This window comes from Nuphar pumila, chromosome 4 (assembly GCF_984573655.1).
Source record: "Nuphar pumila chromosome 4, dmNupPumi1.hap1.1, whole genome shotgun sequence".
NCBI lineage: Eukaryota > Viridiplantae > Streptophyta > Magnoliopsida > Nymphaeales > Nymphaeaceae > Nuphar > Nuphar pumila.
The window spans coordinates 102,606,884-102,632,941 of NC_143252.1; the positions used below are offsets into that span (position 1 = coordinate 102,606,884).

General features: G+C 35.1%; 1 protein-coding gene across 5 annotated transcripts; it reads right to left on the minus strand.

Annotated features, from left to right (window-relative positions):
• Positions 1-307: 307 nt before the first annotated feature.
• Positions 308-12,635, minus strand: LOC149840378 (protein MEI2-like 4). Of its 5 annotated transcripts, none has more exons than XM_090003135.1 (15): positions 12,081-12,635; positions 11,245-11,502; positions 11,001-11,046; positions 7,158-7,514; positions 6,466-6,908; positions 6,207-6,365; positions 5,454-5,570; positions 5,210-5,358; positions 4,001-4,098; positions 3,479-3,919; positions 2,276-2,918; positions 2,095-2,179; positions 1,924-1,992; positions 1,631-1,810; positions 308-1,077 (listed from the first exon to the last, which is right to left on the minus strand). In XM_090003135.1, exons 2-15 carry the CDS (start codon positions 11,383-11,385, stop codon positions 919-921), a joined length of 3,087 nt encoding a protein of 1,028 aa, XP_089859261.1. In that variant the 5' UTR covers positions 11,386-11,502; positions 12,081-12,635; the 3' UTR covers positions 308-918. The 5 variants fall into 5 exon arrangements, with proteins under 5 accessions (XP_089859261.1, XP_089859259.1, XP_089859262.1 ...); XM_090003133.1 differs by having other exon boundaries at positions 5,207-5,358; XM_090003136.1 differs by having other exon boundaries at positions 5,207-5,358; positions 5,454-5,573.
• Positions 12,636-26,058: the final 13,423 nt, after the last annotated feature.

A 26,058-nucleotide genomic window follows, 5' to 3' on the forward strand; every position in this document is an offset into this window, starting at 1 on the left:
ATGAATCTGAATCCAACATTGACTAGCTAATGTCCAATTAATCAGATCTGGCATTGATCACATCCCCAAATCCAAACCATTTAATATCCCTACCAAACTCAGCTCACCAATCAAAAAAAGAAAAAAAATGGGCTTGAAAGCATAACTGCCTATTTTGTTTGTCATGGCCTAACCATTTTGATTTAATATTGCAAAATCTGGATCGGAAACAAAAGGTACGAAACCACTCCAACATTTTTTTTTAGATAGAGAGACCAACATTTATAAACAAGCAGAAGCATGAGAAGCAATGATAGAACAGAAAAACGATTAAATCACCTTGGTCTGTTTTTTTATTTATTTATTTATAAAACTTCAAGTAGTTAGAATGCACGATACCACAAGGACGTACAGTAAACGACTCAAAAGAGAGAAAGTCACGCCTGAATTTGCAGAGGACCCATAACTTCTTTTTTATAAAATTCATACAAATACACAAGCCTTCTCATTTGCTGAATGAGGGAAACTCTCACTCCAAAAAAGAGCCCAAATGGCTCCACACTCGAGACGTATTAAAAAAAAACAAACAGAAAAAGGTAGAGAAGCCTTCAGTCACACGAAAAAATAGCCCTCTGGCTCAAATTCCTCCTGTACATTTCTCAACGCCCATTCAAAAACACAGGCTCCACCCCCCATCTTCCACTCACATAGCCTCAATTGCCAAGTTAAAATTGAAAGAAATAAGACTCAAATGGGAAAAAGAGTACCGGCCGATACGCCGGTAGTTTCCAAAACTTCTGGTTCTGCACCACCATCCACAAGAACCTTGTCAGCCGCAATATGCAAGGAACACCATTTTTTTTTTTGCTCTTTCTGATCATAAACTAAACCAGATTCAACTGAACTGGTTTTCATTTCTATGTTAGTTCCTGTGATCGTTCATTCTCCATCCTTTGTTGAACCAGTAGAAGAGTTAGCTCCATTGGAGGCTTCCTCTCTAGTTGGAGAGGTCGATGGGCTTCCTTGGTTGTCATCACTCCCACTGGTACGTGGTTTGCCAGGCCTCGTCCGGACATTGATGCCCATTGGAAATGGTTCCTGAAGAGATGAATGACCACTAAGCTTCGCATGAGACGATAAAAGTATAACAGAAGATGAAAACAATGAGAATAGGAAAGACAGCCGAGAATAAAAACTACACGGGGTAAGGACAGGACAAAAAAAAAGTAAAACCAGAAAAGACTGGATGTAAATATCAGAAACGTGAAGGGCTAACTAACACTTTCAGATTCCTTTCTCTGGCTGACAATGAGTGGAAGAAGCACAAATAGTTATAAACAGCCTAAACAGTCATAGATTTTAAGATCCACATGGTTATTTTGTCTTGGTTCCAATGCAGATGCATGTTTATACTATGGCAGGCATCACAACTATTGAAAAAATGAACGGCATAAGAAAACCAAAATAGTTCATGCCTGCATACTCCATTAATAAAAAGGATCCAAGAAAAAACCACCAGATGATGGTCATTTCCCATTGCACTGGCTAACGTACTATATTTTTCATGCATTTACATGCCAATTCAAATCTTTTTCCAGTGGAAGTAACGAAAGGTACATTAGTTATGAAGCACAAAACCACAACAACATACCGGGTCACCTGCATTTGGACCGTCAGAATGGAAAAGAATGGGCCTACATCGCTTATCCTCATTCATCAAGCTTGAATTCTGGAAATGGGCAATCAGAGCAGCTTTTCCCTGAATCCTAGCATATGCAAGAGATGCTACTTTCTCGCTATTAAATTTCTCCCACTTCTTACCATTAAATGCCTGAAGGATAGATGGTCCTTATGAGGAAATTTGCATGAAAAAGAACCTCACCAGAGAAACTTACATGAAAAAGAACCTCAACGCCAATCCTTTGAAATGGTAGGGAATCATACCTTGTAAAATGGAACAATTTGTAAAGCATCAATCATATTGATGAACGCATAGCCAACATTGCATTTGTTCTGCACAAAATTCAGACAAAAATTATAGGGTATGAGAGTCTGTGAAGAGCCTATAAATCGAGAGTACACTAGTGACTAGACTTAAGTAAAGCAGGAGATCACCTTAAAATCAATGGGCAAATAGATGAAATCATAAGTTCCTCTGTGGTGTTCGTCGATTGCAGCCAGCAGCATCTTAGAAGTGTACCTAAAAGAACAGTACATTAACATCAAATCAAGAGGCCTTGATAATGGAAATACACACTCATGAAAACGCATTCGTAGGTCAAATCAACCCACATACTTGTTGGGAATATTCTTGATCATAAGGGTTGTTCTTGTGTCTTCACCACGTAATATATGGTCAATATCCAGTTCATACTGTTTCTTGTTGTCAATTTGATTACTTGAGTCACTTCTCCGTCCCCTAATCCGTTCGTTAGGGCCTTCAAATAGAGGTGGCACAGAGATCATAGGGTTTCTGCTTGCAAACATGTGGCACCTATGCTGTGGGGAAGGTAATCCCACATTACCAGCAGAGATTGAAGGGTCCAAAATGTTTCCACCAACATGGGAAAACATGTTTGGAGCTGCAAACTCCAATGGATGCAGCCCAGGGCTTCCAGAGTAGCTCATGCTCCCAACAGAAGCGGGCACAAAAGCTGTGGGTTCACCAGAATCTCCAGCAAAGGCATGCCGTCTGTCCCAAAGGGAAGGGTTAACAGTAGGAGCTGAGCCCATGTGGTGGAGAGGTGAAGGCAACACTGTGTTGACCATATGGGATTGCGATCTTGGGAAGCCATGCAGTTGTGGTTGGTGACGACCAGGCAGACCATTAACAAACGATGGTGAATTTGCCCACATCATGTGGCTTGGCAGAGGTGGCTGATAAGAGTTGGGGTTGCTCCACACAACGTGGTGCCCATGCATAGGGAAACTACCATTTCCTGGAACACCATAAAGAAAGAAAATGGCCAGTTAGACATGAAGAAGATGCTTCCTGGTCAGAATGGAAATCACACATAAAAGAAATAAGAAAATAGGACTGGTTCGAAGCTCAACTCTTAGTAACAGAGGAAATGGATATAAATCTCAAGCACTATGAAGTATATGCTGACTTAGCTAAACTCCAACTAGTTTAACAAAAGCTACAGTGGGTGAAAGATAAAGAAGACCAGTAAAAAGAAAAGAAAGAAAAAGTATTATAATTAAATTGCAGAAACAAGTTAAAATATTGTGATAATATCATTATGCACTCTTATTTTTGCAAAATGCCATGAAAATATTTGGTTATTTTCCTTGTAAAATTGTTTCTCCAATGTAAAACTAAAATGCCAGTGACATTTTCAAAATGTTGGGCGCACCTGCAAATGATAAATACAAAGCAATAGTTCAAACTAGCCAGATGTTGGCTCTTTCATCATGGTAAGGGACACAGAAGAACAATGCATGTAGTTAAGAAAAGATAAATGATGGAATATTTGATGTAATCTGTTTAATTAACTACCTTCACTAAGTTCAAATGAATGACTTTGAAATCCATTAGGCGCAAGCCTATGAATGTGTCTCCCATCAATCCCTTCAGTGTGTCTTGGATTAATATTTGCAGTCATGGCTGACATGGTGCCAGGCGAGTTGCATGGGAGAGAGTGGCTCATGATATTGTATTCAGGAAGTGAATGCGGATGAAAAGCTGGCACGCCGTGGAAACCAAAGTTCATATGTCCCAATGAATGATTAGACTCCCCCAAGTTAGACTGGTTACCGTTATTACCAATAGATGCAACTCTGACCGGTGGAGATAACCCTGGGGCAATACTAGAAGAAGAAAGCCCTTGGAATGCAGAATCAATAAACTGATTAACAGTTGGACAGGTGGATAAATTCTGGCCCTGGATAGCTCCATTATCAGGACAGCTATTTGGAATTGATCTGTTTGAGTGTGATCCTGGAAGAAATATATTTTCACTGAGAACTTATAATGCATTCAGCAGCAAAGCTTTTGATAACTATTTATCCAACTTTTTACCATAGCAACTTGGAGGTGAGTTGTTTGAAGGGCTTCCCTGATGCCGAAGCAAATTCGCATCCTCAAGTTCCAAGTCCTGAGATAACTGTTGCATCAAACTGCACAAAAGTTGATTTTCCCTATAAGAGATGAAATCAAGCTGGAAATACATAAAAACTGCATTGAATCATGACTTAATAGTGTGTGCACGCTTGTGTGCATGTGTGTGTGTAAACTGTTGCATCAGAATGCACACAAAGTGATGGCCCCATAAGAAATTACATATAGCATGGAAATATGCAAAAACTACATCGAATAATAACTCAACACTATTTGTGTGCATGATAGTGATTTTAACATGTTACACCACAACGTGTTGCATGGTAGAATGCATGTGTCTATGTTAGTTTGTTATATTCACTTTTCTTAAAAGAACTGTGATTCTGAAGATCAAGTATGCAAGCTTCATGTAAACCACTAATGCAGGCATTGAGTTTAAACCAAGGTTGTAAGTATCGTATTGTTACCTGTATCAGTCGGGCCCAAAGTAACACTGTATCGTAATGTAAATTTGTAATAAATTTTTAAAAAAAAATCCAAAAAAGTTCAAGAAAAATTAGAAAAAATTAACAAATTTTTTTTAAAAAATAACATAACACATGAAACAATGATGAATTGCACAAAATACAACCATAAAATCATATTTATGTCTCTATGAGCTACATTAAGACATCATCAAACATCAACTAATATAGAATCATAGATAATATTGCATGCATATCTCACAAGAACAATGCCACAAGACTCATACTTTCATATTATATATAAAATAACCAAGTTTATGAAATACGATTTAAAAAAAAAAAGATATGTATCGCACGATACGGTACGATGCGGGGATGTATCGTAGGATACACCTGATACAGGTACGATACACACCTGTATCGAGATACAGGTGTGTATCGTATCCCAAAGTAACGATACATATCATATCGTATTGATACAGTACGATACTTACAACACTGGTTTAAACTCTTACAACGAATAGGGTATTGATTTCATCAAATGGTAGGTATAACTTAGCTTCCAATGCTGACCAATTTCAAAAAATAACAAGACAATAGGTGTCAATGGTCTGTAGTACAAGAAATGTCATAAGCAAAGCTCTGACAAGTTAAATGTGTAAACAATGAAAAAGAAAAGGGCATGAGTTTTCATCGACAATACCACCGTCTTGCACCCCCAGGGCGGCTTGGCTCCAGCTTTATCCGCTTCCCTGCAATATCACTCCTATTTAATGCTCTAAGAGCTGCTTCAGCTGCTCTCACATCATAAAATTCAATAAACTTGTGATGACGCTTGTGAGGTGTTTCACGAATCTAAAATCAACATCAGAAAGGAACATATAGATATATATGAGTTTACAGATTTGGTTTATAAACAATGTCCAAGGAAGCAGACGAGTGGCACAAACCTCTTTAATTTCTCCATAAACACCGAAAATCTGACGAAGATCATCATTTGAAACAGAAGAATCAAGGTTGAAAACCACAAGTGTACCCTGATTTATATCTTTCTCTGAAGGATTGTCCTGCTAATAATAATAACACACAGGTCTTCATACACCAGAACAAGATAAATGCAAATGGCAATGTAATAAAATAAAAGTAAACAGGGGTGTGTGTGTGTGTGTTTGCAGGGACGTGTATCCAATCTTGCAACAAAATTCCATAAAGAAAACAAAGAACATACAAACCATGAATAGGCTCAAAACAGTTGTGTCACAACCTGAGATCTTTCCATGATCAAGGATCAATGAAGGCTTATTGAGTGAGGTTGGTGAAAAATGAATTGGAAGGAGAGCTACTCGAGATGCATGGAATCAAATACAGAATAATGCAATGAAAAGGTCCAAACCATATCCACAGCCAATTTTGGAATTACCAAAGTTTCCACCAGAGGAGGCAAGAAAAATGGCAATCATGCACAATGCCACAACATGTGACCAGGCCTTGTGTTCTACAATCAAAACCACCAAGTATCTAGAACAAAGTAAAAAAGGGGGGAAAAGAAACTCGGATAAAAAGAATGAAAAGTTTCAGTGATGTTGCTCAAAGAGATGGACTCATAGAAAATCAAAACAGTCAGATATGTAAAGCACAAGATTTTCATGGTATATGAATGGAACTAATACCACCATGAAAGAGGACCTAATTTCATAGTATACCTTTGGAATCGAAAAGTGTATGTCAAGCTTCCGACGTTTCAATGGCTTGTTCTGAAGTGCTCTCATAGCATGACGGGCAGATCTTATATCATAATAAGAAATCATAACAAAACCCCGATGTTTGCATGCAGTATAAAGTGCACGAATATCCCCATATTGCTGAGAAAAAATACAACATAATAATCAGGAGAATCAATCCCCCTACAAGAAACAAGAGCAAAGCTACATGTAAATCAATGTGGAAGAAAAGCACAAATACCTCAAATAAAGCCCGTAACTCAGTATCCTCTACATTACTGTTAATGTTCCGCACAAATAATGTTCTAGAAGGATGCTCGCCATAGGGGTGCTCTCCAGCAAAGGATCCATTTGATCCTACCTGCTGGCTGTTTGAAATAACACCAACAAGGTCAGGACCCTTATTGCTTCCATAGCAGCTCAGACTGTCATCAGCTTCTAATTCCATCCCACCCACACTGCTAAACAGATCAAAATCTTCCATGTCATCACCATTCTTGGTTTGAGAAATACAATCAGTCTCATCAATAACTCCAGAAAATAAATCATCATCATCAGGGAGGAGATTTCCAATAGTTTGCAACTCCATCTCTTCAAGGGACTCAAAGGGTTCATCTTCCACAAAATGGGAGGTAGCATTATCTATAGAGTGACCAAATACATCATCGCGTGATGACATTCTCACTGCACACTCAAAAGAAAGAAGGTAGTTTAGAAGAAAAACATAATTGCCAAACTGTTGGAGATATGAACTCTGAAATGGGTAATGGCAAGAGAGTCTACTGGAGTAGGGAACACCTAATGTTAGACGGAACAAAAGAATTAGAAGCACAATATCCATGAAAAGGAAACATAACCTAGTGCCAAACAATTTTGAATTTTTAACATTTTAAATTAAGAACATATCAAACTGATGCACAAAATATTACTCACATTTCTTTTCAAATACTTCTGACAAAGAGCTGGAAAAGAGCCCATTCTCATAGTGAGGTTTGCTCATATCAACCTTGTTACCTTCCATAAACAAAGAAGATGAAGGCTTTATGCGGAAGTTTGTTTGAGGGCCTAGGTCCTGATCCATTGTTCTCCAAGAAGCAGTTGACAACATAGATGTTCTTTCAGATCCAATCACATTCTTTTCAAGGATAGGCTTGACTTTCTGCTCTTTGATAGGATAAGGTTGCAGGCTTCCTGAAGAATCTAAAGAGTGTGCTCCAATCAGTCCAAAGCTCTCAAGAGGTGAGGAAGCAACAGCATGGCTGCTTGAAATTAGTGATACACCATCGAGTCCTACAACCAAATGAATAAAGAATTTCACGCTAGATACTCTAGCAACAGAAAAATACAAGCATCTAAACAGACAAATATGAAGTCATTCCCACAAAAAGTGGTTGCCTAACAAACTCCTGAATAAGAACCCAAGACGATCCAAAAACAACTGCATGAATTTAATGATCACAAAACATAATGGCAGACTTAGATATCACTAAGAAAGGTCTTTCGACTCTTTCCAAATAAAAATCGACAAACACCTAATGTGACCACCAGCCCTGCTGTTTAAACAAATGACAAAATAACCATTAACTGAGGATGTAGCAATAGATAAGAATGAGTGGGGAAAGACGACTAGCAAAACTATTTTACATGAAGATGGAAAAAGGCCTGCTCATGATGATGATGACGATGCCCAATACAGATTCTCCAAACAAAATAGGGACCAACTAAACATTGTCAATATCAATCAAAATAGGGACCAACTAAACATTGTCAATATCAATAGGTGATGCAATGTAAAAAAAAAGTGTGGCAGTTATGTCTACAGAAAATTGTGAGCTAGTATAATTTGAATGAAACAAGGTACTATGAAACTGTCAAGTCATGTGTGTCAGGTGGCAGGGACAGCATTTCTAAGTACGGGACAAAAAAGCCAACCCATGGCAGATGTAAACTAGGCATAGTTTCATGTTGTGTAGAGAGAGAGAGAAATTTTAAAGCATGGAGTTGGAAATCAAGGTGGGTTAGTGTTGGAATGTAAAGAGAAGAAGGTTTTTTCTTTTTTTACTTTTTACTTTTTTCTCCACATATAGACAATAGTTTCACATGCATATCATATGTGGAAATTCGGTGGGGTGAAGATGCTTACCCTAAATCTACTATAAAAGTATAATCCGAAAAGATATTGGAAAGAGAAGGGAGCAGATTAGGCTTTTGTCATTCACAGCAAACTGTAAAAATCCCTAATACTTGGGAAAATATTGGGTTTTTTTTTACCTTTTCTGATGGGGTGCATTGGAGGGCTCCAACATATTTGAGTCATTTCTTTTCTTCATTATTATCTGCAATGTATCATATTACCAGCTAATACAAACTTTGTTCGTGCTCTCCTAGGTTTGTATTTTTACATGATATGTCTGAGCTTGAGAATTTTTTCACCATTCTAGTAAATTAAATCAATCACTAATCAGAAACTAAATGTCAAGTTTCCATGTATTACTAAGCATGTACTTATAAACCCTTTGTTTCTTGCATTGCTTCTCAATTCTGGTTCCATCTTTGGCAACTCTGGTTAGGACCACTAGAAAATTCAACCAATTGCTGGTTATTATATCACCCGTTGGATCCATCTTTGGATTCCCTGATAACACTGTTGAAACTGTCTACAGAGTGACTACACACGTTCTATACTTGGTTAAACACATCTATGGAAGCTAATTTAGAGTATGATCCAACTTGATGAGGATATCATCCACTAAGGGTGTTAACTACCAATTTGCTGGCATTTATTATCACAGTTGAAAACATAGGTACATGTCTTTCTTTTGTTGTTTATGTGTGGTGGGGTGGGTGGGTTGGAGAGAGAGAGAGAGGCTTTTTAAGAAAAATAAGGAAACTTCTTACTTGGAAAGGTTCTAGCTCCAAAAGAGGATGTCCAATTCAAATAACACAATTCAGAATGAGGGGATTGGATATTCCCAAATTTCCCACTAGAAAAACCTGACCCCAGCCTAGATTCAATCTAAAAGCAAATCTGGATCTACATTGGACGTCTAACTTTGATCAAGATCCAAATATATACGTGTACAAACATAAGAATTTGGTAGGTTTTGATCCAACTCATACAAAACCCAATTCCATAAATAAAAAAGGTCCAGTTCTCATGAGGATGTGTAGTCATTTAAGTAGAAGAAGGTAGGACCGTAGGACAAATAGAAGGGAAGATCATCTTGTTGTATTTCTTCTAATTAATCCATGTGTCACTTTAACGAGATCACTTGCAACTAGGCAAGAAAATACCTTTGTTTGATTGAAACCCTCAACAAGGAGAAAAGGGTCAGTAACCTTTTGTGGTAATTCCACTAAACTAGTAGTAATAAGTACATTATGTATACAGCTAAGAAAGTAAGAGTGAGTTCAAATCTGAAGAGAAAAATCAATTGAAAATTTTGTGTAAACTCCCTCTATAAATGTTGTTGACAGATCAACACAACTTTTATTACTGTTTTCATAAAGAAAACAGGGGCATTGGCTCTTGGCTGTCGAGGAAGTATCCAAAGTTCACTAACAATTATCCCTTCAGTTTAACAGAAGAAAAAACAGACATCACATCACTAAACCCATGGAAAGACGTGCCTAATATTTATGAAGACTTATCAAGTCAGAACAAAGTTACTATTAGAACTCACCAATGAATGAACTACTTATAATCAACCCCTGCTCCTTTGGAAGATAAGATATATTAATATATAAAGATGTAATATTACTTCTGCTGCTAATGTGTGTTTCATCTATTTCACGGAACCTGCAGCATGCCATGTTTAAGAGATCAGTGGCTGCTAGCAATAGTACACATTATAATACGTGTATTTAATCATCCTAATCATTTCTATCTCCAATACCTAACATAAATGCACTATGAATCTACCCTCTCATATTATGTATCATCAACTAAGGTTTTGATGTCTGCCTTGAATTTCACCAATTTATGCTATTCAGAATGAGTATCTGATTGTTGGTTCTCATCAAGCAGTAGGTAAATTCTCTTTCATGGATATACCCCACTGCCTGCCACTAGATCTTTTCTTTTTCTTTCCCCTTTGTCCACATTTCAGTGTGCTGTCCTTTAGGGTTGACACATTATCATTGTGACAACAGTTTAGCTTTCAGATGTCTTACCTAGTCTTGGCAGATGCCTTAGGAAATGTACAGAATACTATTAGACCTTTGATCATTCCTACGTCATGAGAACTCTAATGCTCTTCCATTTTGAGCTAGACAATGAACTTTTGGGTCTGAGCTCATGTCATTTCAAAGAGTATATTGAGTATACCACTTTAACCAACTACTATCCTCATCATGCATCATTTTCAAAAAAAAAAAAAACTTGATGTGTTTCTCTTTTGACCACAACATCCACCTGCAATTTTCCAATATATTGCTTCTACCCCACTCAGATTCAAAGGAATAATCTCAGAAGAAATTAATCACTGTCAGTTGTGATCCACCATCTTTTACAAGGAAAATCATATTTTACAATTGTGCACATTTGCCATATCATGAAATCCCTCATATGTCTAATTTCAACTAGTTTGTTCCAGAAGAATTCAGAGAACTATCTATAATAGCAACGTGGGTAAAGATATTCGAGGTACTTAATTAAATAAGGAAACCATGAGCCTGAGAATAACTGACAAAACCGAATTACATCACAAACATCAATAGCATGTTCTTATAGCACGACTGAGAAACATCCGATGGTATAAAATTAAGCCAACTCACCATGGTGATCCAATAAGGGGTCATGCTTCCAGAAACCAATTTGCCTCTGCAGAGTCAACCAAACCAACTTCTTTTACTTGAGGGAAAAAAGAAAGGAAGGTGATATATATATATATATAAGAGAGAGAGAGAGAGAGAAGGCAGATGCGGGCATCTTATTGAAGACTAAAAAACAAAAATGTTTCATTTACCCAAAAGTGCATTCTTATCAATTATCATCCAGAAACAAGAAAAGAAAGCATACCTCTGCCGGGAAGTGGACATCTCCAGAAAAGAAGGACGATGCCATGGATGAAACGTATGGAGAGGATGCAGTCATTTGTTCCATTTTCCCCTCAGAATCGTAATGATTCACCAAACTTCGCCCACCGACCTCAGATGGCATTCTGCATTTGTGAAAATCTGAAGTTAAGCCTTCCAAAGCAGCCGTTTATTTAATCCGCTGATCCAACGCCTTTAACAATCAATGGAACACCCAATACGCGTGACTAGCAACAAATGTCTGGTCCACAAAGCCAAAATCAGAACGAATTCTCTATGTCGGAATAATTTTTTCCATGATCAAACACCAACAATGTCGATTATATGGACTATGCTCATAACAAAATCGTTTTTCATACGGTCAAACACCAATTGAGCCGACTTTTCTACAAACATCAACAAAATTATGCACGGAAATGTCAGAGATACAACGAGCACGAAAGAATTTCTACCTTTCACAACAAAAACACTAAATTCAAACCGCGGATCATTAACGAAACTACCTCCGAAAGTGAAATTTTCGAAAAAGGCAGCCAGATCACGGAGGAGTTAGAGATTCCGTCTCCAGACAAAACAGAAAACCCGAAAAATGACAAAATTGAGCATCAATATCGAGAAAATAAAGCGAACCTGCCACACTAGTTATGATTGGAAAGAGACGAATGCACAAAAACTCAAAATGAAACCCTTTGAGAAAAATTCACGACTCGCTCAGAGAGCACCAAACAGCGCGAAAAAACGGGTGATCGCCCCGAATCGCGCCCGAGAACGAGAAACCGGACAAACAAACAACGAAAGAACGCAAAAACGCAGCGATACCTCACAGATCCGAGACGCCTCTCAGCCGGCGAATTCCTCTCTCCGGAAGCGCTAAAACTCCGTCTCCTCTCTGCGACACACAGAAACGTGTGGGAACACCAGCACATTTAAGATGAAAACTTCGGGCTTCGAATGGATTACGGCATACGTCTGGGGGGCTTAAGAAATCTCGGCATCCGTGCCGTGGAGAACCACCAAAGCACCACCTTTTCCCCTTATCGCAAGTAAAATGCGGATGTCGCGCCTCTACAAAAACCTAACAAAGGAAAATCAACCCTAACTCTCTTTCTCTCTTTCTCTCTATATGCACTACGAGGAAGGGAGCCGATTGGGAAGACGAAGCCACCGGCGATCGGCCGGAAAACCCCTGAAATTTCCGACGAACGAAGGAAAGGAAGATCCGATCAGCCTGACTTCTCTCCCAAACCCCCGATCGCTCCTCCGCTCCCCTCCCTCCCTCCCTCGCTCTGAAACTATGAATAAGAGAAGAGAGAGAAAGAGAAGGACCGGAATTTTATGGATAAACGCCCGAACCAAACCATCTCCTACAAACACGACGATGAGAGGGAGAGATGGGAAGGATTATAGAAAATAAAAAAAAAAAGAAAAGAAAAAGAGAGACCATTAACCGGCGATGCCCGGTTGTCCCGGGGCGACTCCCGCCGTACGGACGGGTCTACGTATACGGGCAGCCGGTCACCTTACCCATATCCTGTAGGGAATTTTTACTGCCCACGCCCGGAAGGCCGGAATTTGTTCTCCCTATTTAAACGTGGACCCTTTTTAGACATTTTACCGTCGACTGCTTTTTGCCCCGAATTTACCGCGCTCGACTCTTTGTCTAGATCCGACGTGGCACGGTGGAAAAAAAAAAGGAAGTGAACTTATGTCAAAACCACGGGTCTCATCGCATGGACCAGATGTTGTAACGTAAAATGACGGAAATAGCCTTCTTAGAGAGAGAGAGAAAGAGAGACCTTATTGGAGGTTTTTTCAGGGACGGGTTGGAAAGTGAAGCCCATGGTTTTACCCCCGACTAACCATATGTCAATGAATCGGATTTTTAAGGATATCCTACTGAATTCTATTCTGTTTAGTTGCATTTGGTAAGCCGAAACCATATTCAGTTATAATCAACGTGGATATGGTTTTTATTTTTTGCTATAGAATCTCACAAATATTATAATCTTTTTACATATAAGAAAGCAAATCTGGTAAGAGTTTTTCGTCTAAATCTGAATCTGGATTTTATATCCATTTAGCTAACATCTATTTTTCATGACTAACATAAGCACATTATACTAATTTGGGACTTTTACTAGTATTTCAATGTACTCCCGATTAATATACTAATAAATATGCATATATTTAATGAAAGTACTGATTTATCAAATAAGTTTTTTTGTTAATCCTGTTTCTATGATATCTTTGTAATTATTATGATTATTATATCTTCTTTTTTATAATTTTTTAATCTTGTTTTAATTAAAAATATTAAAGAATAATTTTGTCAGTGTAGTTACAGATTGACATCAATTATGATTCTTTTTGTTGATGTGAGACTAGAGTCTCCATACTCAAAGTCTCACCCTTGTGTCATGTAGCCAAGATGCAAGCTAGGGTTTGTCCCAATTTATGTGATCATAAATCTAGGGTGAACACAAAAGTTTAAGCCTGACTATCTTTTGGCAGTAGTTAAGTTAAAATAATATAATTTATTATTATGCTTTTTTATTTATTTTTAATCAACAAATATTGTAGAGCTTGGGTCAATGAAAGGTACAATTTTTCTTTATATTGTTAACAATTCATGTAGAATATTTATTTAATTTCATGCTTGGATCTTATACTTATATTTGGTTTTGATCATAATATGAAATCGGATAAAACTTAACATAGTCAACTTAAAAAATCCATAACTTCTTAATCCTATGTTAGAATTCTGCAAATTTGGATGCACTGAAAAACTTATTCAATTCTCTAAATTTTGGCTTTTAAAACCAAAAGCAATTTCTTTTTATTTTATATTCAAAATTGCATGAAAAAAATGGCTCATATTATGGCATATTCAATTGCTTATTTAGATAAGCTTGATTTTACTTATTATTTTAATTCAAATCATGTCAATACTTATTGATTATAATTATAAGTTTAAATTATTTAAAATTTGATCCATCTAGATATGTTTAGATATTTTAATTGATAATTTAATGTTTTATAAATTAATTTAAAATATTGATTTGATCATAGAGATTTTGTTTTAATATTTAAATTTATATGTTATATAAATCATGTATAAAAGTATATGAAATGTTGTTGTTTCTCATAAAATAAAGTAGTAAAATTATATAATTAATTATAATTATATATATATATATGTGTGTGTGTGACAAATATTAGCTACCCTCCATCGTACCATACCCTTTAGTAAATGTAAAACCCATGATTTTATTGATAATTAAAATGAATATATGATGGTATTGATGTGATTATGACTATATTTGGGCATTCTTGATTGTCTTGATTTTCTTGAATTGGTGATATTCTTGATTTTCTCAATTTTTTGGATTTTCTTGATTTTCTTGGTTTTGAGTAATTATAAATCTTTGTCTTAATATGTGAATAATATTTTAAGAATAAAAAAAAACAAGTCATAAAGAATTTTTTTGGGTTGTTGTGATTTCGAAATCGAATTTCGGTCCAAAATCGTTATTTGGATCCAAGTTGAATCCGGGGTTTGGTTTGGTTTGGTTTGGATCCAATTTTAACTAATATTTGGACCCAATGGATGTATTTTGGACCCTCATGGGGGACGTTCAATGTAGATCTCCCTTTGGATCCAAGAGTCCATATGGATTTCATAACCTCTAGTTTTAAATTCATAAAAATTTAAATTAAGCAAAATAAAGGAGGGATAATTAAGACCTTTAATTTAAATATTTTAAAATTTTTAAAATTAGAGGACGTCCCACACATCTAGAAGGCTCCACATGAGTCTCCAAGCTGAAATCAAATGTTGAAAAGTCAAACTTTATTATCTCATAAAAGAAATAAAGTATAAAATAAAAAGAAAATTAAAATAAATAATAATTAGGAGTCTAGAAGTTTTTTTTTTAGAATAGTCCTTTCTCCCCCTCCACACGTTTTTTGGAGAGGGAAAGTCTAGATCTTATTAATCTAGGGCTGGGGAGAGTATATAAATGCACTCCTCCCACATGCCCCTTACTTTTTGAGAAAAAACATCTCTCTTTCTTCTTCTTATCTCTCATTTTTCTTTTCTTTTCTTTTTCTTTTCTCTCTCCTCCAAAATATGTAGGAGGCTTAGAGAACCCTTGTTCAGTCATTAGACCTGCACTTAGTCATTGGATGGTGGTGGAATAGGAGTCTGATCATCCACTTTCTTCATTCTAACCATAAAAATCGATCGTAGACAGGTAAGATTTATGTAGCCAATGTTTTATATACACTTGGAGCATATATGATTAGATTATTTTAATTTTTAACAACTTTAAATTTATTTTTGATATATTCTTTACGTTTTCATGGTTGAATAAGTCATTTCTTGGATTGAAAACCCCAAATAATGAGTTTGTTCTAAAAAACGGTTTTGAAAAACATGCGAAATTAGGGCTTTGTTATTATTTTGTATTAGATCTAATCATAATATGATTATTTATGGTGTTATTCATGTATCAACATGTATTAAGTTAGGTCAAACAAAAAAAAATCAGATTCTAAAGGTTTTATAATCTTAAAAAGGGTTTTTACAAAATCATTTTCTAAGAAACCTAAAGATATGATGCTTGATAAAAAAATTGACTAGTTTTAAAAAAAAAATGATAACTCTATGAATACTAGTCTAAAAAATCTAAATAAAATCATTACAATTGTCTGAATTCTTTATATTAAATTTAGAATCATGTTTCACTCATTTTGGATCATTATTGATGCAAATACATTTGTTTTAAAAGAGCCCTAATTTCTGTTTACAGGATTATTTCAACCCATATTTGATAAACATTGTAAACGCCTATAGAAAATGACTTTAAATCTTTTATAAAAAAATGGGAGAATTTTAATATCTAATATCAGACTGTGTAAAAAGAGTTTTGTCAAAAACGTTCTACAAAAATTTTAAGAAATAACTTAATTTGATTAAAATCCTGCAAATTACAGATTCTAGACCAAAACTCTATCATAATAGAGTTTTGTAAAAGTTTTTTAATTATTTACATATTTATTATTTTTATGAACGATTTATTGGGTTGTATTCTTGATAGGTATAGGTAACCACAGTAAAAATGCCATGAATTTATATGAGCTTGGTTATTCTTGATAGAATTTATAAAAATAGGTCAATAGAGATCCGAGTTTTTCTTGAAAACTTATGCTTGTAACATGTTAGGAATTTAAGGGTTTAATATGTTTCTGACTTGTATTGTATATTGTTATTGTTTATTAATCATATTACAACAAAAATAATGTATTTGACATGTGAGAAGATTTGAATAAAGGTTTATGTAAATTGTATGTGTAAGATATGACTTGATTCATATTATCTTGCAAATAAATTATCTTAATTTATTATAAAGGCATACTTAAATGAGATATAAATTGTTTGGACTCGTATGTCTTGTTTACTTAAGAAACATGTTCGTATAATGTATGCTGAGATGATCAATAAGATTTTGACGTACCTTTCTTATGCAATTATATCTAAGGTGATATATTGATTTATATTGTAAAAAAAAATATATATATATATATATATATATATATGACTTTTATCTTGTGTGCATAACTCGAACTACGTAGGAGTTACGTATGTTGAGGTTTAGTTGCTTTGTACTATGAAATATGTATGTTCATGTATGCATGCATAGAACTCATATTTTGTTTACGCATGCTTTGAGGTTTAATTTACAAAAATACAATGTTCCTTATGGCGATGATTGATGTATAGGCTAATATTATTTTGTATGATATGATTTAAATGTCACGTGATGTAGAATTATAAATGCATGCGATAAATATTTAAGTTCAATAGTGAACTATGATTTATAAAACCTTATTTAGTTAAATATATAATTTTATGATTTTAATACCACATAGAATGATGTATGATTTGATGCTTATTGATTGTATACATGTTTGTGCTTGTATTGGTGGCTATAGACTATTGGAGTGGTCAATCGTATTGATGCATGTATGATAATAGTTTTTACTAGATATGGTACTCGTTGAGGAATTATTCCAAAAGGATTCTCTACGAGAGTATATATGACCAGATCAGGTAATTCGGTTAAGGCAGTAAGGCCTTGTGAGGAAGTGTATTGTCCAAGAGTGGGTAGCTTGCGAAGATGGTATATTCTTATGAGGAAGTGCATTGTCTAAGACCAGACAAGTCATTCGTCTAGGGCAGTAACTCCTTATGATGTCGTACATTTCTCAAACCAGGTCATTCGTCATGGATCTTGTAAATCTTTATTACGAATAAATGAAATATTGTGATAAACAGTGATGATCTTCTGAGCTGATTCATATAGCTAGTTATGAATCTATAGATTTGACTTTTCTGTTGTAGTGTGATTATATGTTGAACTCAGATGTGATAATCAGATCTTTATTGATTTTAGATCTTGATATAAGGTTATGATTGTGACATTTATATTAGTGTAAAGGTGAATGACACATCACGCCAACAAATGACTAGGTTAACTTATTAGGTGAATGACACATCACGTCTACATAGTTTTGTTGTATATGATTGCATTATGATTGTATAATTCGAGTATATCACATCTATATATCATGATTAATGTCTATCGTGAATATCTAACCGATTTACTTAGAAAGTATGTGCATATGTTTCTTGATTTAATGACCAAATATGATTTGACCTATTGTTTATAAGAATTATTAATGTATATAAAAATGATGCAATGATTTGAATATATGAGAGCATAAGTGAGTGATCATGATAATCGTTGTGATGCTAATGTCACACCTTTGAGTAGAGTTATCTCAGAGCAACTATTTTCTCTCACGGTTTTGGGCTCTTGGAGGATACGACTCAGGCGGCTACTCGGGCATAATAAAATACATATCATAATAAATACTTGAGCTAGTCAGCCTATTTTGGGTTGGTCTATGTTATACTCAGGTAGACCAAAAAATCAAAATAAAACATAAATTACTTGTCACATTACTTTATTGCGCTTTGCTTTACTTTACTTTATATTAATGCAAATTATTCTTGTTCCTGAAAATTGGTGAATTCATACTCAATGATGTATGTCCTGTTCTCATCTCGAGTTTGATGTTAGTATATTTAAGATTATTATTCTATACTTGCTTATGAATTTTGAATTTATGAATAGCTTGTAGAAACTTTATAGCTGCCTTGTTAGTAGTTGTTACAAATTTTGAGATACGTATATCATGCAAGCTTTATGTGTTGTACATTGCATTAGTTGTGTGAGTTTTACTGATACTTTTCAAAGTCTCATTCTTTTAAAATAAAATATTTTTCAGGAGACATGTGATGACTAAAGCGAGTGCAGAAAGTTGAAGGGGGTTGTGCACACTGCTATTTTTTATGACCCCAAGGGCTTCTTATTTTATTTGAATTTTAATACTTTTTGAATTGCCAAAGTACTATTTAATTGGACATTTGATTATTAATTCAATTTTGAATTTCAATTACTTTGTGTATTGTCAATGTCTATTCAAATATGCGATTGTAGCAGTTTTTTTTTGTGTAATATGTTAAAAGATTTAACCAAGAAACCCGTTTATAAAAATTGGTTTTAAAAATCAATACTTTTTTTTTGTGTTTACTCACCTAATAATAACATAAGGATTTTATTCGTTGAATGCTTTAACTTCGAATCTTGTTATACGAAGTTACTAAACGCCAGTGTATGTGCAGTCTGACTCCCTAGAACTTGATTCGATTAAGGCGAAGCCAATGGTGAAAAACTTGGTATATTAATAACTTCTTTTATGTAATGGTTTAATCATATTCATTAATGAATGGTTTTGTACTGGATCTGGTACTAGAAGGCTAAGACACACTCTCGCTTGTGTTCAGGCGGGTCGTCTAGTACTTGGTATGATTGAAACAAGTCCGTTGCATTATTACATTTTAGAAAAAAAATTAAAGAAAAGAAAAAAAATAACCTTATAAAAAATAAAGATTTATGGTATTTTTGGTTTGAAATAGTTTAGGCCGTTACAGTGAAACCATCTATTTACTTGTGAAAAACATGTTTTAGAACATCAAATCATGTTGTGTAAGCAGATTTTGTAAGGGCTACATAATTCAATGGTCTAAAATGCCTTAAAATTTTAATATTAAGGTAATATTTTTACAACAAAACCATATTCCAATCCAAGGTTCTTTTTCCAATGAATAAACCATTTATTTGGTTAGTCAAATTGCCTAAATAAAGATTGCACTTATGAGATTAAGCTAGTGAGTATCATATACCTACACTACTCTAGAACATAGGTACCACTTCTCCCCCTATACCACACACACACACACACACACACACACACACACACACACACACACACATATATATATATATATATATATATAGAGAGAGAGAGAGAGAGCAGAGCAGAACCAGACTTGTAACGAGGCCAATGAGGCCTCAGGGCCCCTGGGCCAAAAAAAAATTTAGGGGCCCATTTTTAAGGCCCGAGCTCCCCATTTGTTTAGAAAAGGTTCGGGTAAAGGATCAGACCCGGATCCTTTACTCGACCCAGATCCGATTAAACATTAAAAACCCATGCGCCCTCGCATCTTCTTCAATCTAAAACCCTTGCGCTCTCTCATCTTCTTTAAGAAAAATTTAGTATATTTGAAATTTTAGAAACGTGGGCCCATATTTAAAATTAGGGGAAAAAAAGTTAGGCTCATTTCAGCGCGGTGTAGCCAGGGGATACAATGGAAGCCAAGCTCTCGACCCCAAGCGTCTCTCCCAAAAGGATGCTATCGTTGGTGGTCTCCTCTATCTTCTCCTCCAAACATCTCCTGCTTTATGTCTCTCTCTCTCTCTCTAGAGCGGCCATAGCGTTGAAGCATTGTCTCTCCTCTCAACTGTTCTTCACAAAGATGGTGCTTCCCTGCAATAGCTCTCGATCGGGAAGATTTGTGATGACAGTCATTGTGCCTTCCAAATCCAAGTGAGTTTGCATGTTTTTTTGTCTTTTGAATGTTGTGTGAGTTTTTTCATTTTTTTCTCTCCTTTGGAAGGGGTGATGCAAATCATGTGAATTTGTACTAGATGTGTTTGTTTCCACATGAATCCATTTGGGGAGGGTTTGTTTGGGATTCATTTTTTTACTGCCCAAAAGAAGGTCGATGCATTTTCTGGGGAATTTTGTGGTGGGGTGTGATGAAAGTTGTGATTGTGTGATGTGTTTTGCTTTTCGGTGCCTACTTCATGAGATTGGTTTTTTGGATTTCTGTTTTTTTTTTACGTCTGCATTTTCAATTTGAGCTCTTCATTTGCTTTCCAGAATTTGAGGCGCATCTTATGAAATCTCCCAATAAATTGAAATTTGATACTTTTGTATGTTAATTGCTCGTTAATTTTTAGGTCGTTAATTATAGGTATTTTTGTTAAATTTTGATTTCTAATTTGTGATTTGTTAATTACAGGTATTTGTGATTTGTGATTTGTGATTTGTGATTTGTTAATTATAAACAACAAATAATGCCTCCTAAGCATAACTCAAAAGTGAAAAAGAAGATAAAGGGAAGCAATATTAATTCAAAGTCAAACTGGAGTTATCAATAAATATTTTAATAGAACTGTGGAACCAAATGAGGAAGCCTATGAAACCGTGGATCTGAATGAAAATGAGAAAGCCCATGAATTCATGGATCTGAATGAAAATGAGGAAGTCTATGAAACTATGCATTTGAATGAAAATGAGGAATTGAATAAAATTATGGACTTGAATGAAAATGAGGAAGTGAATGACATCTTGTTTCAAGAAAGTGAAGATGGAACTCGAACTGAAGAGATTAAAGAAATTGAAGATTCAACTACAAATTTAGAGGATTGTGCAAATTAGAATAATATCGATATGAAACTCCGAGATTTTTTAGTATAAATGGGTCCAAAGAGAGTGGATGACATCTTGTTTCCTAAAGATAGAAACAATAGGCATTTTGATTCATCACATTATACACATGTACTCACAAATGGGCAGACATCTGATAGAAGATTGCTAATATATTCTTTCTCTTTAGATAAAATATTTTGCTTCTGCTGCAAGTTATTCAAAACACCACAAATGATGAGTAGAATGGGGCAATTGGGCAATCATGGATACAATGATTGACATAATATGCATAGAAGTCTTAGAAATCATGAAGCTAGTAGAGATCATATGGAATGCAAGTTTTCTTGGATTGATTTAGAAAAGAGACACAAAACAAACCAAACAATTGATAAAAGTGTGCAAGTTCAAATCAACAAAGAGAGGCAGCATTGGAGGCAAGTTTTGACAAGAATAATCTCCATTGTGAAAAGACTTGCCAAAACACTTTAGCATTTCGAGGAGATAATGAGAAACTCTATGGTGAGAACAATGGCCTATTTTTGCAAATGATAGAAATGGTTGCTGAATTTGATCCAGTAATGGAGGAGCACGTTCGGCGTGCTTAAGCACGAGAAATTCAGTATACATACCTTGGACCCAAAATTCAAAATGAGTTAATTTTGACATTAGCCAACGAAGTGAGAAGTGCAATCATTGCGAAAGTTAAACATGCAAAATATTTTTCAGTAATTCTTGATTGTACTCCTGACGCGAGTCATGAAGAACAAATGTCTCTAGTACTACGATGTGTTGATGAATCGATAGACACACCAAAAATAGAAGAACATTGGATTGAATTTTTGAAGGTGGATGATACATCAGGACTTGGATTGTCAACTGAATTGAAAAATGTGCTAACTACACTTGGGCTTGATATTGATGATATAAAAGAGCATAGGTATGACAATGACGCTAACATGACTGGAAGACACAAAGGTGTCCAAAAAAGAATACTTGAAATGAATCCTAGAGCTTTCTACACTCCATGTGGTTGTCATAGTTTTAATTTGATGATTGTGGATATGGTGGAATGTTGTCCTAAAGCTAAATCATTCTTTAGAGTAGTGCAATGCATCTACACATTGTTTTCTTCTTCTCCAAAGAGATGATTTTTTTTAAAGATATAGTACCCGGTCTGACTATGAAGCCATTGTCACAAACACGGTGGGAAAGTCATGTTGAGAGTGTAAAAGCTATAAAAGATCAAACTACACAAATAAGAGATGCTTTGCTTGAATTGGCTAAAAAAAGTGAAGATTCCAAAACAAAGAGTGAGGCCGAGACCTTAGCAATTTTTTATTTGGAGAATTTTGAGTTCTTACTTAGAATGGTGATTTGGTAAAAATTGCTATATGCAATTAATAATGTCAGTAAGTTTCTTCAGTCTTAAAGTATGGATATTGGCATTGCAGTCAACCTCTTACAAGGACTTATTGTATTTCTTGATGAGTATAGAGAATGTAGATTTTCCAGTGCCATGGATGAAGCTAAGAAACTAGCAAGTGACACGGGGTTTGAACCTAAATTTCAAGAAAAACGCATAACTCAAAGAAAGAAACAATTTGATGAAAGTGGCAGTGACGATGTAACACTATCAAGTGAAGAATCTTTTAGAGTAGAACATTTTCTGTTTATAATTGATCAAGCTCGATCTTCCCTTCAACTCCGGTTTGAACAATTTAAACAATATGAAGAGACTTTTGGATTTTGTTAAACTTAGAGAAGTTGAAGACTGAAGACGATCCCTTAAATAGCTTAAAGAAGTATTGTGAGAAGTTTGAGAAATTTTTAAGTCATGATGGACGTTCATATATTAATGGTTATGATTTATCTATAGAGTTGATGACCCTAAGGTGTTATTTAACCACTAAAAGAACGACAATTGTTGTACTACATTATTTGGCGAAACTGAATGGTTTATTCCCAAATGCTTATATTGCTTATAAGATTTTGCTAACAATACCAGTTACCGTTGCATCAGCAGAAAGAAGTTTCTCAAAATTGAAGTTAATCAAGAATTATCTTAGATCAACTATGTCTCAGGACAGATTAAATGGATTGGCTATGTTGTCAATTGAGAAAGAAATGGTTGAACAACTTGATTATACTGATTTGATAAATATTTTTGCATCTAAAACAACTAGACGAGTAGTGTTTAAGTAGTTTATATAAATATTTTAGACATTGCTATTTGATATAATATAAATATTTAGAAGATCATATTTGTTTAGTAAAAATATAAATCTTGTCGTTATTTGAATGATGATACTATCAGGTTCTGTCTTATTCTCTTGACTTTCTTGTTTCGCTATAATTTCTGATTTCTAATTTCTGTGAGCAGTTAATTTTTGTTAGTTAATTACTATTAATTATTGTTAGTTAATTTCTGTTAATTGATGTTATTGCTAGTTAAATCTAAAAATAATATAAATATTTGTATTAGTTAATCTCTGTTAATTAATGTTGAACAACTTGATTAAACTGATTTGATAACTATTTTTGCCTCTAAAACAATCAGATGAGTATTGTTTAGGTAGTTTATATAAATATTTTATATATTTTTATTTAATATAATATAAATATTTGAAATATTATATTTGTTTAGTGTGAATGCAAATTTTATTGTTATTTTGATTCTTTAAAAAAAAATCGAAGGCGCTGCCCCCCAAACTTCTACTATTAATAGGGGGCCCATTTTTTCCCTCCGCCTCATGCCCCATAAAACACAGGTATGGCCTAGAGAGAGAGAGAGCGAGAGTGTGTGATTAATCTAAACAAAATATATACCATTAGGTCTGCATGCATCCAATGCCAATGTTGACATTAAGACAAATCTATGGTCAATGTGGCACCTCTCTACTTTGTAATGAGACATTTTGACCAATATCGGTCATTACGCATAGGATACTAACCTGAATTGATTATTTTTTAATAAATATAAAAATGATTAAAATTAAAATTTTAATATTATTTTAATATGTGTGACATTATGGTTGATTTGTTTTTTAATTATTTTTTAGCTGATTCAGAACCATTCACTTGAGAATCGGTATCGGTCAATTCACACCTGAATCGTTGGCCAAATCGATTCAGGCCGATAACGATACCTACAACATGGTTGGTGCGGACCGTATCGGTAGTAAAAAAATAAAATAAAAAATCAACATCTACATCAAAACCTATCCGTGTCCAACTTGGACTTGCAACTTGTACGCAGTTCAAGAAAATAGAGGGCCGCTCCAATCATTTGAAGGAGGGCACTTTTCCAATAATCCACCGTGGGCCCACTTCTTTCGAAAATTTTGAAATCTTTTCCACAAAATGACGTTATTGTCCTCCGAAATATGAAATGACGAATATACCCTAAAACCTGCTGGCTTCGTCCAAGAATATTATTACGTGCACGCAACGGAATGGGGCCCACTCAATTCAAATGGTATCAACCACCCACCCGTGATGACGACGGGACGGGGACGCCCCCCCCCCTCCAGACTGGACCACACCGGTTTGTACTGTCTAGTTGGGCTCGAAACCGACTGAAACCAGTCCATGAGCTTAGTCTAAGCGACCCACAAATGCAATGTGCCGCTGCACCTGATCACCATTGGTTTGCTGTTTGTTGCAGCTCTGTAATGCACAGGATCCCATCAGAATTCACACACCCACTTGATTGGAGAGAACCGTGTGTAAGCATTGTGGCTTAACTAATTATTATTATTATTATTATAAATGATCAAATATGAATAATAATCAACAAATAAATGTAACATAATTTTAAAAAATGAGACGGGGGCGAGAAACTTAGAGAGAGAGAGAGAGAGTCTATGTGATGTGCTATCCTGTGATTGTAAATCACAAGCACACCACTTTCTCAAGTTTACTAAAACATAAAAAGGCGCAGCTTTCATTGTGATTCTCACTTGAGAATGCTCATCGATCTCTTGAAATCCACGTTGCCAACAATCATAACTTTTGCTTTCTTAACTGCGATTGTTCATCCACCAACAAGGGCTTCACTTGTCTGGTAGGAACAGCTAGTGCATGTCACATTGTGTTGCAAGTTCGAATCCCAATGGTGTCATCGTATAACTTGTGATTAGCTTCGAGTTGTTAGTGTGTATCTCCACTATGAAAGTGCTTTTGGTACATTAGGGGTTGTTTGATCCCCTGACACCACTGAATTTCAGACGAAAATTGCGTTGACTGTAATTTTCGCTCCACCACCACCACCACCACTCGAGTTACAGATAGAACAGGGACACTGGGGACATTATTAAAAAAATCAAAATCTGAATTTGATCCTATACGGTAGGATTGAATCCAGATTTGAGACATATGTGGTAATGCTGAATCTAGTAAAAAAAATAGAAACTAATCTCTTTACATGTAAAAAGAAAATCAGAAAGGATTTTGATTCAATTTCGGATTAGATCCAAATTAAAATATTGTTCTGAATCTAAAAGAAATCTGGTTTAGCAAATCCGAACATGATTCAAACCCACATTCAAATTTTACTTAAAGGACCCAAGTACGAGAAAAACATGTCAAATTCGGATTGAATATTCGGTTATATCCAGTCCATTTGAATGGCTTACTACATGCAGCCCCATAAGCCGGGATATGGCATTGTGTTCTATAATGCAAAATTAATTTGAATGGAAAAGTTGGTGCATTCAATACCCTTTAGTGATTCCAATTGACCACATGAATATTTACATTGCTCAGCTTTTCTTTTCTGAATTACTTGAAAAAAAATAATAATAATAAAAAGACCTCATCACCTTATCACCACTGTTGGGTTGGAGGTAGGGATGTGACCAGATGAGTTTGGTGTTCATGCACCACGTGTGAACCC

Bases quoted from the DNA above. Each gene is read 5' to 3' on its own strand.
- LOC149840378 (XM_090003136.1), bottom strand. From the start codon at position 11,385: ATGCCATCTGAGGTCGGTGGGCGAAGTTTGGTGAATCATTACGATTCT. The intron at 4,099-5,206 runs GTATTGTCGATG...ACTTTTGTGCAG, and splicing joins CCTGGGGGTGCAAGACGGTG to TTTGATGCAACAGTTATCTC. The intron at 1,811-1,923 runs GTATGATTCCCT...TCTATCCTTCAG, and splicing joins AAATTGTTCCATTTTACAAG to GCATTTAATGGTAAGAAGTG.